Raw genomic sequence first — 14,095 nt, forward strand, 5'->3', positions numbered from 1 at the left:
GAGTTACAAGACTCAGGCAGTTTTTCAAAATCAGTAAAACTTTATTCTATTTCCATTCTTCGCCATTAACAGAAAAAATTGGAGAAAGCAATGTTTGTTTTACAAAGATAATGCATCTCCCAGAGAAGAAAAACCCTAAATTGAGAATAGAGGTAACATGGGAAAAACACAGTACTGCCCTCTATTCAAAGAAAATAACTCCTGATCTTTTTGGTTAAAGTAATACTTAGACCAATCATTCAGTTTGCTCGCTTGATAAAGTGTGGCTGAGGAAGGGAGGGGGAGAGGACCTGGAGGGAGAAAAAAAGCACACAGACATCAACTATTTCACCTTGATGAAAGTCTCAATACAGCTATGGAAAGCCTAAGTATTCTTTTACAGTACACTGGGTGCTGGCTGCAAAAAAAAAAAAAAAAAAAAAGTATTCACTTCAGGCACAACTTTTCAAAGGTTTTAATCAGTAAAATAAACTGGGTTTAGAAGCTGCAGTGTTCTAAGCAGCAGCAAATTTGTGCATTGTTTTAAATATCTTTAAGTTACCACACTGATGGCACACCTTATCCTTATGAAATTCTGCACTGTGCATGCTAATTGCAGATAATTACAAAAAACCTATTGAGTCTACTCTGGAAGATACTTTCAATGTGATCTAGGAGATAACTCTGTTTGCGATATGGACTTGAGTTTAATGAGACATAAAAAACAGTTTAACATTTGGCCATCAACTTAAGGAACGGGATTGAGTACTCATACAGGATTCTATATAAAGGATTAGAATATTCATCCTCATATGGTCCTCAAAACTGGAGGAAAATGAATGGGTCAGTAACCTTCCCTGTCTTGAGAGGTTAAAGCAATTGGGAGCTAAGGCATAATAATGCCTTGGCAGAAGTGAATTAAGAAAAATATATGTGTGTGTGTGTATATATGTATATGTATATATATATATCTATCTTTTCAGTGCAGAATTTCATAAGGTCTACCAGAGTAGAACTGTCTATAATGTTTACTTAAAGAGGCAAAGTAGATTTGCAGTTACCAGTTGCGTTAAATGCACCATTCAAAAAGCTTCTAAAACGTGATACTATAAGGCGCCACCTTAGGTTCTCCAGGATGCAACTGTGCATATTTTAAAACTGTTTCATAAATTTATTTTTAAACATAACATGAGGAAGGTGTTAAAACGGATGTAATAGCTCCTTAGAATTTAGAAGGGATGAATATTCAGTACCCTTCACCAGACCCCACCATTTGCTCCTACATAGTTATTTGCTTTGAGATCAGTTAGTCGATAACACCAGCTTGACGAATCTTTCTCTCTGTACCAAATCCCTGTAAGTGGCAAATAAAAGGAAATACAAGTGAAGAGAGCTGCAAGGAGAATTAAACAGTGACTTGTTATAGTGCTAATTTTAAATTCATAACTCATCCTGCTGCTTTTATCTATCCACATCCAGTTCTGTCACATGTACCTTTGATGCGATTTACTGCCTCCTGTAACTCTTTCCTACCCCAATTCAAGAATGTAACTTTCTCCAAAAAGTCCCTTCATCTAGCCTTAACTGCCAACTGAACGTTTACTTCCCCCTAACTCATGAGCATTCTATTTACTTATGCTATCACAGCCTTATCTTTTAAATGTATTCTTGACTTCCTACAAGCTAATCCCATCATCTGGGATTCACTGACTGCCCTTGCTAAGAAGCAGAGCCATGTCTAAAGTTCCCTACTCTGGGCCTATTTGCATAATCATGGCATGGGGAATAAACCACTATGGTTTATTCCCCCCCCCCCCCCCCACTGTGTGCTACAAGAGGATTAGCAGAATTACCCTTGGCAGTGCAGCTGTGTGTGTCATGTGGCCAGCATGGTTAACAAGCCACCTCAGAATCCTACAAGAGCCTATGACCTTTTTAGTCAAACGTCATTTTAATTGTTAATGGTATTTATTTATTTTATTCGTTGGCCAGGGTGACTTACTTTATACTGTTAACTTGTTTTACATTGTTAATTTATAGTATTTTAATTGATTTATATGTAAGCCGCCCTGAGGCTTCGGCGAATGGGGCGGCATAGAAATTTTCCAAATAAAATAAATAAATGAGTTCATGTGTACTATAGCATATGTACTATACCAACAAGCCAGTTTGGTCAGGTTTACATGACATGGGAAACTGTGTTTCTAAGAGTAATTATGATAATCCCTCTAGCATGTACAGCAGGTGAAATAAGTTATGATGGTCTGGTCAATTTCCTTGTCTGTTTCAGCTGTCACTTTGTGAAGTCAGCAGCACTGACAAGATGAGACACCTGAAAGTTGTGCTCTTTGTGGGGTTTCCATCAGTTTCTCACAAGTTCTTCCAGCTGTCCTCTTAGCTAAAACTCACATTCCTGCTTAAACAATTTCAATCTTCCTCCCTTGCTTTCCTCTCTCATATCTCATTCATTCATTTCATCAACCCTCTTAGTTCAGGTACATGCAACACTATTTTTCACTGGCTTCCTATCATCTTCTGAGATCAACAGAAATTCTTTGCCTTTGCTTTTAAAGCAGTTAACTAGGTCAAGTCTATCTTTTAGCCCTTCTCTCTATTATATCTGCTGATGAAGGTCACTTTACACTTGCTTGAATGCAATTCTCCACATTTGTCCTTATACTCCCTTACACAGGAAACTCTGCCCTAAATATGCTGTACCTCCCTCTTCCTTCAAATACCTCCTCAAAACCCACTTTTTCACAGGATCCTTCAATGACCCCTTAAATCTTCCTTCTCAATTGTGATAACTGATGTTCTGTCAGACCATGTTACTGAGGATCAGGTGGCTGACATTTATTACAGACTATGACAGTAAATAAGGTAGACTAATTTGGCATCTAAATCTGCAACAGTAGCCACACTCCTATTTCATAGGTGCCCAATAGCCAAATCTCTTACAACATACCTTTGAATTATCCGGTCCCCTTGGCTGACGAAGAACAGTTAGGCGAGGAGCATTGGCATCATCCAAAGTAATGCTCTTTAAACGATTAACAAGTCTATCAGGACGTGGAGCAGCTATGGCCTTAGCACCTTCACTATTAATAGAAACCAACAAGATCACTAAAAGACCCAGTAAATGCACATGTCTTGAACATGAGAGTGCACAAGCACATAGGTATGTTTTACCAGAAAAACATTCACCATAGCTGTTAGTACCTCACCCCTAGAATTTAAGTTTTAAAGGGGAAGAAGAATCTTGCTATGACAATACATAGTTTGGATGTCAGATCCTTAAGACAGAAGTCTAAGTGTACATTCCAGTGGCAAGGAAAATTGTATACATATTTTGAAACAGTTCCACCAATTGTAACAGAACAACCTTCAGTGCAAGTGTAACTAATTCTATTTTTTGTTAATTTTAATGTCTACATTTTTCTCTTTCTTACATCCCCCAATGGTTTTGGTGAATTCTGGAACACTGAGTCTTCAGTGCAAATTGCACTGAAAATGCAATGTTCAGAAATTTATCATTACGGTGTGAGGAAGAAAAGATAAAAAAAACCAAACCCAGAAGAGTTTTTTAAAACTAGAATTTTGCAGGGAATGGGATTTATTCAAATGAAACCCAGGGAAAAGGCTGCTTGGCAACATGGCTTTCCCATCTCATTCTACCCAGTGAAATGCTGAGCAGGATGTTTGTTCATTGCAAGCCCCTTTTGCCTGATTTCTAATATTCTGTACACCCACTCTAGCACACAACACATTCCATTCCTTTTTCAGTGGTCATATTATCCCCTGGAAAAACTGTGGGCATGCAAGAAGGGTGAGGAGATTGGAAAGTCTCATTGCATAAGAGGCCATCTGCTTCTCTTACACTTGGATGTAACAGAATATGCTTTTCCGATCCCCAAAGCATGGAGAATGGCAAGATTTAGGGAAATGACATAACATAAAGAAACAATAACTACTGAAGCAATTAAGATGTTTAGTAAATATGTATTATAAAGTTTAAAAGTTTTTGAAACACAGTCTGTAGAAAAAAGGAACCCAGCAAAGGGAGTCTGATCAAACAAATACTACCCCAATTAAGAAATCTATCTCGCAATCACCAATAAGACTGAGCAAAATATTTGGGATAAGGATTAAAAACACTTGTGTATAGGATTCCTCACAGTATTTTCAAATGGAAAATGGGCAAAATGTAGAGTGTACTCCCAAATGGATGCAAGAAAGTATATTAAAACATTTTGGAGGCACAAAGATGCTGAATAACAGAGAATGCAATTCATTTAAAAAGTCAGTTTAAAGAACTTGAAAGTATTAATGACAACAGATGTGACAGACTGAAAAAAACACTCACACAAAAAAGGTTATCACAAGTCTTGATCTGTATCACTTTTTTTAAACCTAGAATTAAACAAGTGGGGACCCACAACAAAATGCCTCAGTATATATGTCCAGTTCTACTGAGGAGTCGTCTGAAGAGCCACTGCTCCTGCCTTCCTTTGCAAGGAAAAGCCCTCTGTCATCAGGAGCTGAGTCCACCCCAAAATGTCATCTACCACTTTGGGGGTAACAGAGTGATATAGCTGTCTGGTACTAAAGAAATCCTTACTGCTGCCCTAACTCTTAATATCTATCCACATATATAATAGTATAAACTGTCCTTGACTGGGCTGAAGCTCAAATGTCCACAAGCATTTTTTAGTTCCAGCAAGCCACTGAACATGCTTAGTTTTCACTAGGCTTTTAAATTTCTTCTATGTTTTAATTTATACACTGATATATTTCTACATATCTTGGGAGAATGAAGTCATGTTTCACTTCCAAACTGAGAAGCACCTAACAACCAAGATCAAAATTAGAAGGAATAAGTGGGAGAGAAAAGCAATAAAATGTTGCAATGTACCTCTATCCCCAATTTTCCATGCTAATTTCCTCCACCTCTTCTTGCCAGGTTCCTTTTTATATGTTTGCTTCTACCTTAACTGATATGCCCAGCTTTCCAAGAAGTCTTGGAAGTCACTGAGCACAGTCACACTGACCTTGTCTGTGGGTGGCTATGGTTTGCAGCCAAATTTGACAGATGCAGGGCGACCTATGTTCATTTTATAGGATATGATGATAGCAAGTATGATATCCCAGACTTGCTAAATACTGAACTACTCATTTGATATATAGGAATGTTATTGTTGTCATCATGGTGCCAGCAAATAGAAAACACACTGTGTATATAATATACATCAAAGACAGCTATGATAGCTATAAAGTGAACATGTTCTCTTTGCGTGACCATGTGCAAAATCTGTTCCTAACTACAGGCAGTAGAGACCTGCATGTCACTTTCAACCTAGCACTGATTCTGCTCAAACCAAAGGTTTTCTCAATCATACACAAAACAGCAGGCCAATGTACTGATGCTGCTACTGGCCAGATTTCAAGTTCATGCAGAACTCAAATGATGAAGAGTTCCAATAATCTGTTAATCAGTGACTTTGTGTCATATTCCAGTTAAACGATCTCAAAGACACCTGACATTTCCCTGTAAAGGATTACATCAGAAATGCTTAATTTCTCTTCTATAAACCAGAGCAACTATGTGGTTAAGTAATATCAATTCCTTACCTAACACGCCACACATTACAGGCACTGCATTTCCCTGTGCGTTGATTGAGGATGACTGAAAATTCTACTTCATCACCAGCTTGCAGTTCCACACCATCCTGAACTTCTTTCACATGAAAAAAGAGCTTTTTGCTGTCACCTACTTCATAGTTTATGAAACCAAACTGAAAAAGGAACAAAAATGTACCTTATCAAGTGCACCTTAAAACAATCCAATTTTTCTATAGGTAAGATTGAAACTGTTTATTGCACAGCATGGAATAGAGAATATTAAAACTTGTCCTGACATTAGAACACACAATGTATAGGCCTCAAGTTTTGGAAAACTTCCTAGCTCTGTTGAATATGCTAAAAAGGAGGAATATGGAACACAGCTTCCCATGACTGGTGGCACTTTCATACCTCCAGCTCATCAACATGTATAACTCCAACCTTTTCTTTTACAACCAGCTGAAAATAACCCCCTTAAAACTGATGTTCAAGAATGGAGGTGAGCAGGCTTTAGGCTTGCAGAATCAATTGTTTCTTGAGGCCCACTACTTGAAGTCTGGTGCAAAAGACAGGCTCAGAATTAAAAAATCTATTTTGTACACCAGAAATGAATAGCAGTCACAGTTCTTCCAAGAAAAATCAACTTCCAGTTATAAGTTTTCTTCACTTCAACAGTATAATTTAGGGTGATGGCAGGGAATCCTTTTATTAAACAACTGGGAGTCAGAAATCCTTTGTGAGCTATAAGTCACCCAGAAATCTACCTGCAGATCCAGATCTACTTTCTACCTATCCTTGTTCTAGAATGCCATGCACAGTTATAATTTCCTTTCATTATTAAAGGTACAACAGTTGTTAAAGTACAAAACAAAACAAAACAAAAGCAAGATGTGGGAATGTTGCTGAAGCTAGGAAGGATTCAGATTAATCAGCATCTGGATAGGAAACTGGAGTTCCATGAAAGAAGATAAGACTGAATAAACTAAGAAATGAAACCATCTGAAAAGAAAGCATTCAGTGTTTGTCAGTAAGGGCCACCCTTCAATGGTAGCCTACAAACTTGCATATCAATGCTCCTTTCATTCAATTTCTTACATTTCATGGAAAAACCCCTGCATGGAACCCTAGAGAACTGCTGCCAGTCAGAGGCAATACTGGACTGTTCAAAATCAACACTTTCATGCATGTTTATGAATGAAAGCCATGCTAATACTTTATAATTCAGAAAAAACTGTTTGACAGCACTTTAAGATTAACTAATAAAGGCTAAGAATCTTTCTTACTTTCACAGTATCTGGCCTATTTTGTCAGATGTTTTGTCAAATACCTCATCCGATTAATGACAAGCCACATGAGATATAGCTTTGTTTATAACCTCTAATCCACATAAAGATCTGTGTATGCATACAAACAGTTTAATTCATCACATGGCACTTAAACTTGTAAGTCTACCAACAAAGTGTATTTATTTCAAGTATCAAAATTCATCAGGAGTTTACACTGCCTTATAGACTCATTTGTCAGAAAGTCAACAACAGCAATAAGAACTGGAGGGGTGATCTCCCTGGGGTGCAGTGCTATAGACCTTAGACAGGGGTCCTCAAACTTTTTAAACGGGGTCAGTTGACTGTCCCTCCGACTGTTGGGGGCCAGGACTATAGTTTGAAAAAATATGAATGAATACCTATGCACACTGCACATTAAAAATTAATTAAAATAAATTAAAACATAATTAAAATTAAAATAAATTTAAAAAATTAAAATTAAAATTGATTAAAAATTAATTAATTTTTTAAAAATAATTTAAGTTAAAAAAGGTTTGCTCTGCTCGCTTGGTCTGCAGCAGAAGCCCAAGATGAGGTGAGGAAGAGCAGGTTCATATTCAAGGGACATATCTACAATGTCTGAGATAGTGCTGGGTGGGGGGGAAGGCGGGCGCGATCACGGCCATTTCCCCGCCAGCAAGACCGCGATTGTGCCAGTCTTCCCTGCACGAGAGCGCCCGCGATCACACCCACCCACCTTCCCACTGAGTATGCCTGGGTCAGCTCAGGGCTTTTGGACTCGCTTGGAGATGGTTTTCTCCGAGCGAGTCCAAAAGCCCTGAGGTGGGCCAGATCCGGCTCAGGGGCCGTAGTTTGAGGACCCATGCCTTAGGCTTTCTGTTCTTAGAAAGTCAGACTGTATGGACACATACAATGTGAGATAGCCGAACAGGTATTCATGCACAACACTGACTGCACTAAGCTGGTGCTTAACATACATCACGATTTCTGTACACATTATATTGACTAATAACTTGTACTATTTGTATGTATGTTTTACCTTTTGAATGCTTGATTTTATGTAGTCTGTTTCATTCCTTATGTTTGAATTTTGCACTGTAGAATGCAGACCAATTTTACCTTCACCTAGACTTGGCCTAAACTGACATTGCTATGCTACTACAGATACAGCATATCTGAAGCATGGACTGAAACTTTTCCATCAATTCTATTATTAAATTGGGAAATTCTACTTTTTTAAGCAGCAGTCGATATGGCTTCTCTGTTTTTCCCATGACCTACCAATACTCAAGCAGAATTAAGCAAAACGTGGTGCTTTCAGGGATGTGGTCTGAAATATAGCAGCAATTTATTTCTTACAACCATCAAAGATATAACTTGTATTTCAGAAGCCATCTACTGACCTGATCTTTCACACATTCCACAGTAGCTCTACGGAAAGGAGTAATGTTACAAGCCATTGTTTGCCCATTCTGACCAAGGACACAAAGTTGGAACTTCACGGTCTCCCCTTTCTGCAGACAGTCACCTTTGTTCGCCATGCCAACAATTCCAAAAGGATAGACCTCACCTTTCATTTCTCCTAGGGAAGGGAACAAAGGTGTGCTATCATTAAGAGAGCTCAAGTTAACAGTTTTTGTGCTAATTAAACATTAAGGGTGTGTTTGTGTGTGTGCGTGTCAAGTTTACTGTCCAACAAGGTAAAAATGCAAGTCCAACAGCTCTAAGTCATCCATAGAATCACCCAACCACATAATAAAATGAAGCAACATACTATGAATACAATTAAGCCACACTACTCACCATCCTCCATGACTTCAATCATTCCCTGGTATTCAGTTTGAGTGGGATCTACACTCCTGAGAGGGCGAGTTACTTTACCCGTGTAAACAGTTGGATCAGCTTCATCCGTGATGCTATTCACTAAAAACCAGGATCAACCATATTACAAATTACAAAGTTTAATGGGAGAAGTTTATAGAGCTTAGTGCAGTTACATTGTTTCAGTCTAAGTCATTTAACATAAAATGTTCTGATATGAGTAGTAGTTCCAAGGTTCTAAAAAATCCTGGAATCCTGGTAGCAATCCAGTCCATAATACTTCTACATATTGAAAATTTGTAATTTTAAAATAGATATTATGTATGGGATGTTACAGGAAAGGTTTCAACAGTTCAAGCAGCATCTGTTGTCAATGCTGTTGTAGTTAAACTGCATTTCTATCTTGCCCTTTTTCCCTTTTCCCAGGATGGCTTACATACTTTAATTTCATCCTCACACTAACAACCTTGAGAGATAGGTTAGGCTGAGAATGAGTACTTGGTTCAAATTACCCAGTGAACTTCATGGTTGAGTAGGGACTAGAAGCCAGAGCTTCCACATCCCCATTCCAATACTCTGCCATACCATATTGGCTGCTTCTTTATTTTGCTACTATCAATATTGTTCTTCATTCTTTGCATTTCATGTTGCTATTCATTTAAATAAAACTTTCCAAAATCTTTGACAAAATTTATGTCCTGTATGTAGAAAGCTTATTGTCATTCTTCTTAGAGCAATACCTAACAATTCTAAGGAACAATAAAGTAAGGCAAGTCAGTATCACTGAATTACATGTTCATTTCTAAAGTTTCTACTTCAGATAATCTAACTTGTGAATTCTTAGAGCATTACATATATGGACATTTATAGCAATACTCTAGACAATAATTACCTAAATGAAAATGTTCAAGCCTTCCAAGAAAATTATATTCAAGTACATCAAAAGGGCTTGCCACTAGTGTATTAAATATTTTTCTTGTTAACTATATCCATCCCTTGAACAAAGTCCGCTAATTATTTGTGCATCATGGAATGACTATTTTGTATAGTTAATACTGAAATATAGTTTTTATCTACCCTGAAAAATTGAATTAATCTCTATGAACAAATCTTAAAAAATACAGCCATATCACAGAAACAGAGTAAGTCAGAAGGAGCCTCTCGGGCAATCTAGTCTGATCCCTGGCTCCACTCACAACATGCTCACCATGTGCATGTCCAGCCTATCTTTGAACACCCTCACCATGCTGTGCTTATGACTCATTCAAACATTACTGAGGAGCTACATTAATGAACATCCATTGAAATAACAGGTGACCTTCAAGCTATCATCACTCAGTTTTAGTCCCATTAGCAATTGAGAACACTAGTCTACTCTGCAGGGTTGTTGTAACTATTACTAATAATATATGTTAATTGCTCCGAACCCTAAAAAACTGTTATATATATTTAGTTTAACTAATACTTAGTTAATACTTTCCCATTAAAGAGCAGTAGGAGACACATTAAACTAATCAATTTATACAATGATTATACAATCAATGCATGTATTTTTATTCAAATGTTACTGATTTCTGTGTTTATTCCCTAAGAACTTTTGCCATGAACAAGCTAACAAAACCACTGTAAAACACAACTTTCAAATTCTGTCTTCCTGTACAAATCTGTACTTTTTAGCTAGATCATGTTAATATACTGGTGTTTTATATAAAGATATTGAATTTTCCAGTCTTTGCATTATTTCAGTCATTAAAGTAGGCACTTCCCAGATGTTTTTCCCTATGGACACATTTGGAATTTTCAATGTATCATCAGTGCCATCAGAAAACAGCAGCTATGGGATGTGTCTATTCACAAAATGACTGCTGCTCACAATACACCAGTTCATACTGGAGTTCTTCTCTCTCAGTATGTGTATACGCACACATATCTAAACTGAGGGGGTGGTGCGGGGGATCAGACCCAAAGGGAGAGAAAGGATGTGGTGCAGGAAGAGACAAAAGGGAAACTCCCCCCCCCCCGTACTCTTTTTTCCCATTCCAAGTTAATTTGCTTCATTCCAAATACCACCAAGGTCATCCTGTTCTTCCACCTCAGATCATGTTATCTTTTCTTTCTGCTCAGGTGCCAGTTTCAGGTTGGAAAAAAATGCATAGTTGTGAGAGGGAAGAGCATCGCTCTTTCTCCTGTCATTACTCATTTAAGTACTGTTCAAGACTGAGATTGCTCTTTACCGAAGTGGGAGGAACACAGTGAGTAGGCAGAGTACTGAAGTTTTGTGGGCACTGAGAAAGACTTCACTGGCACTACTGGGGCCTGCAGTCACTGCGGAACTTGGCACTAAAAACTGCAAACCTATATGCCAGCCTTCCCCAACATCAGTCCAGGTTTTTTGATCAGATTCTATCAGCCCTAGTGTGCATGGTCAATGGTCAAGAATGCTAGGAGTTGTAGTCTAAAACAACAGGAGGGAACAGAGCTGGGCAATTCTGCTGTGCACAGGTATATGGAAGTAAGTCCTATACACTCAACAAGAATTCATCTTGGACATAGAAAGGACCGCACTGAAGATATATTTTCCCTTTATGAAGCACTCAACTAAAACATGCATGTATCTTTTGTAGTCAAGTCTATTTATACATACATTTCACTGAGAACAAAAAGGTGTATCAGACAAAGAGCCACCCAACTGGAAATGCAGTTTGACGGAATTCCTAATACCTTGATTTCTTTGTTGATTTTCAAACATTATACCTTTATAAGGATTTTGGTATAAAGTAAAATAAACAACATGCTGACAACAACCAGTACAGTCACTGGACTACATTTCAGACTACATATTTAAAACAGATCGGACAATTTTACACATCACACAGAACCAGCTTGGCAATATGCAAAGGTAAGCTGGTTGTTTTGTGAACAAACTGCAGCATGCTTGACAGAGAATTTGGCTCATCATGGGCAGCTAACCTCCTCTGACCCATCCAGTCACACTGCAGGCATCCCAGGGGACACTACAGCAGGATTCAAGTACCACATTGGAGGGGCTGTCTGTGTTTACAAGCCTATTTGGGGGAATATACACTAATATTTGTGCACCTTGTTTTTTCTGTATTTTGGTCCTTTGTACACCAGCAGAATTATGAAGGTTGAAAAGTGGAAGCTTCACACAAGTGCAGCAGGTGCCAATGCTCGGCATTGATCAAGAGGCGCTCCAGCCTTCCTTGCCCTTGCCCTTGATTTGATAGGTGTCAAAAGTAAATTTTAATCCAAACCAAAGCTGTGAGTGATGTGTGTTAAGCTGGTGGGATACACAAACCCCCCCTTGAGGCAAGCTCCTCCTCATCTCTCTCCCCCACTGCTCCCCCGCTTTCTCAATCTCTGATTCATTTGTGTCCAGAGCACTCTCACCCTCCCAAGCCTCTAAGTGCCTGGGAACATGGAAAGTGTTAGCCACCTCTTTTAAGAACCAGAGTTTTGACAGGCAGCTGCCATATGGGACAGGGCTCCCCATGCTTTGACAGAGAAGTGTGCTGGCAAAAAAAAAATGTTTTGCAATGATGGACAAGGTGCTTAGGCACTCTGAAGGGGTGTCAGCAATTGTCAAAACAGGGACTGCAAATGCTGGGTCTCCAGCTGGAAGTCACAACCTCTGAAAAGAGGAAAGGGAAAAACACCGTGAGAAGCTGACAAAGGCGGCTCAGTGAAATGCAGCTTGGGCACTTGTGGAGAGCTGTTAATAGTAGCACCTAGGTTTCATCTGGCAAACAGTAAATTTGCAGTTTTCTCCACTGCAAATCCAGGCACTTTTGAACTTGGGCTCCCCTAGTGCCATTCCAGAAACACTGATCCCAGTATTATTAGTTCTGCTAATACGTGATGTCACATGTACTAGCAAATCAAGAATCACAAGAAAACATTTACCCAATTTTCACCACAAAATAAACCACTTCCAGCTTGAACAGCAACCTAAAAGTAGCTTCACCTGCATGTGTCTTGTTCACTTTCTCTGCACTGACTTTGTTTCCTTTGCCTTTTGATAAGCTGTATTCAACCATGTCTCCAAGTTCCAGGCTATCGATATCACCACAGAATTCACTGCAAACAGTTATAAAGAAATGTTGAGAATGTATCCATGACCAAGAATGCAACTAAGGTGAACAGTTAAGAAAAGTACATTTTAGCAAAATACTTTCCAATATAAAAATAATATTGAGAATTTATTTTAAAATATCATTTTAGGACAGAGTCCACCATGCTGCTGTAAGCAACTGACTTACTAAATGAGGAATCAATTTATATATTATGAAATAGCCTCAGGCCACATTCATAGTTACACCCTGTTAAATAAATTTGGATATCTCAATTTTCTATTAGCATTTTTATCTGCATTAAGACAATTCGCATGAATAAACAATTTGCATTAGCAGTTTGTGTAAATCAGGACAAGCTCATAATGTATGAGTCACCCCTTATGAAAAGGTGATATTAACTAGCATTTTTGCTAATGCCATGCAAATTTAACTGCTTCTGAAGTCTATATAAAGGAATGCTGCATCCTATTGAAGTATGATTTAGACAGGAAAGCCTTAAAAACTTTTCTGTTTTTTCAAGAATTATTTTCAGTTCCTTGATCTGACTTAGAGGTCTTAACATCCATTGCTTGCAAGCTGCGCCCCAGAGCAATTATTATTCCATTATCTGACCATAGATACAAGCTATTGTTATAAGAATAATCTTTGTCTCAGAAATTCAGCCTGTATAGTATTAACAGTCAACAGCATGCAATTCTGATACCAACTGAACTAACAGGAACTTGTATGGTACAAAATGCTCATGTTCCATCTTCTTAGAATTATAAGATGATACAGAAGGAAAAAAACACTTTCCATTTTCTTTCACATTAAGGCTAGTGGACAGTCTGTTCCTGAGGGTGGGAGAGGAGAAGTCTAAGCTCAATATCTTACTGTACTTTCCAGAGACCCAACTCATACCGTCTGTTCTACATATCCTCATACAGCAGGATATGCAGAGATCCTTACTTGCCATTGTTTACATCCAGACACCTGTTGTATGCAAAGATCTGGGAATCATGACACTGATCTAACACTGGCATTAGAAAGAGTCACTGGTCCTCTTCTAAAACCACACACATACAGAAACCATCTTAAAAAACACCAACTTCTCCACATTATTCTTAGACAATTTCATGAAGAGCCAACCTCATAAATCCAATAAGAGTAGGAGGGTTTTTGCATGATACTAACCCATCCTGGCAGTAAGCCACAGTGGGCTGGCTGTTTTGACAATCCATGGTATACTAGACAGATGGTCAGGCTCGTGGTATGTATTTGCCCCTGCCTCCACAACTTTTGACTGCCTCCGTAACT

At 38.4% G+C, this 14,095-nt stretch overlaps 1 protein-coding gene across 9 annotated transcripts in view; it reads right to left on the bottom strand.

Annotated features, from left to right (window-relative positions):
- Positions 1-20: 20 nt before the first annotated feature.
- CSDE1 (cold shock domain containing E1) overlaps positions 21-14,095 on the bottom strand; it is a 35,277-nt gene continuing 21,202 nt past the window's right edge. For all 9 annotated transcript variants that reach the window (XM_044447748.1, XM_044447767.1, XM_044447757.1 and 6 more), the window contains 6 exons: positions 12,691-12,803; positions 8,688-8,807; positions 8,288-8,466; positions 5,608-5,771; positions 2,945-3,077; positions 21-1,333 (listed from right to left, as the gene is read on the bottom strand). In XM_044447748.1, the coding sequence (XP_044303683.1) occupies positions 1,286-1,333; positions 2,945-3,077; positions 5,608-5,771; positions 8,288-8,466; positions 8,688-8,807; positions 12,691-12,803 (757 nt within the window). In that variant the 3' untranslated portion in view covers positions 21-1,285. The remainder of the gene's footprint in view (positions 1,334-2,944; positions 3,078-5,607; positions 5,772-8,287; positions 8,467-8,687; positions 8,808-12,690; positions 12,804-14,095) is intronic.

This window comes from Varanus komodoensis, unplaced genomic scaffold (assembly GCF_004798865.1).
Source record: "Varanus komodoensis strain SLA01 unplaced genomic scaffold, ASM479886v1 scaffold1, whole genome shotgun sequence".
NCBI lineage: Eukaryota > Metazoa > Chordata > Lepidosauria > Squamata > Varanidae > Varanus > Varanus komodoensis.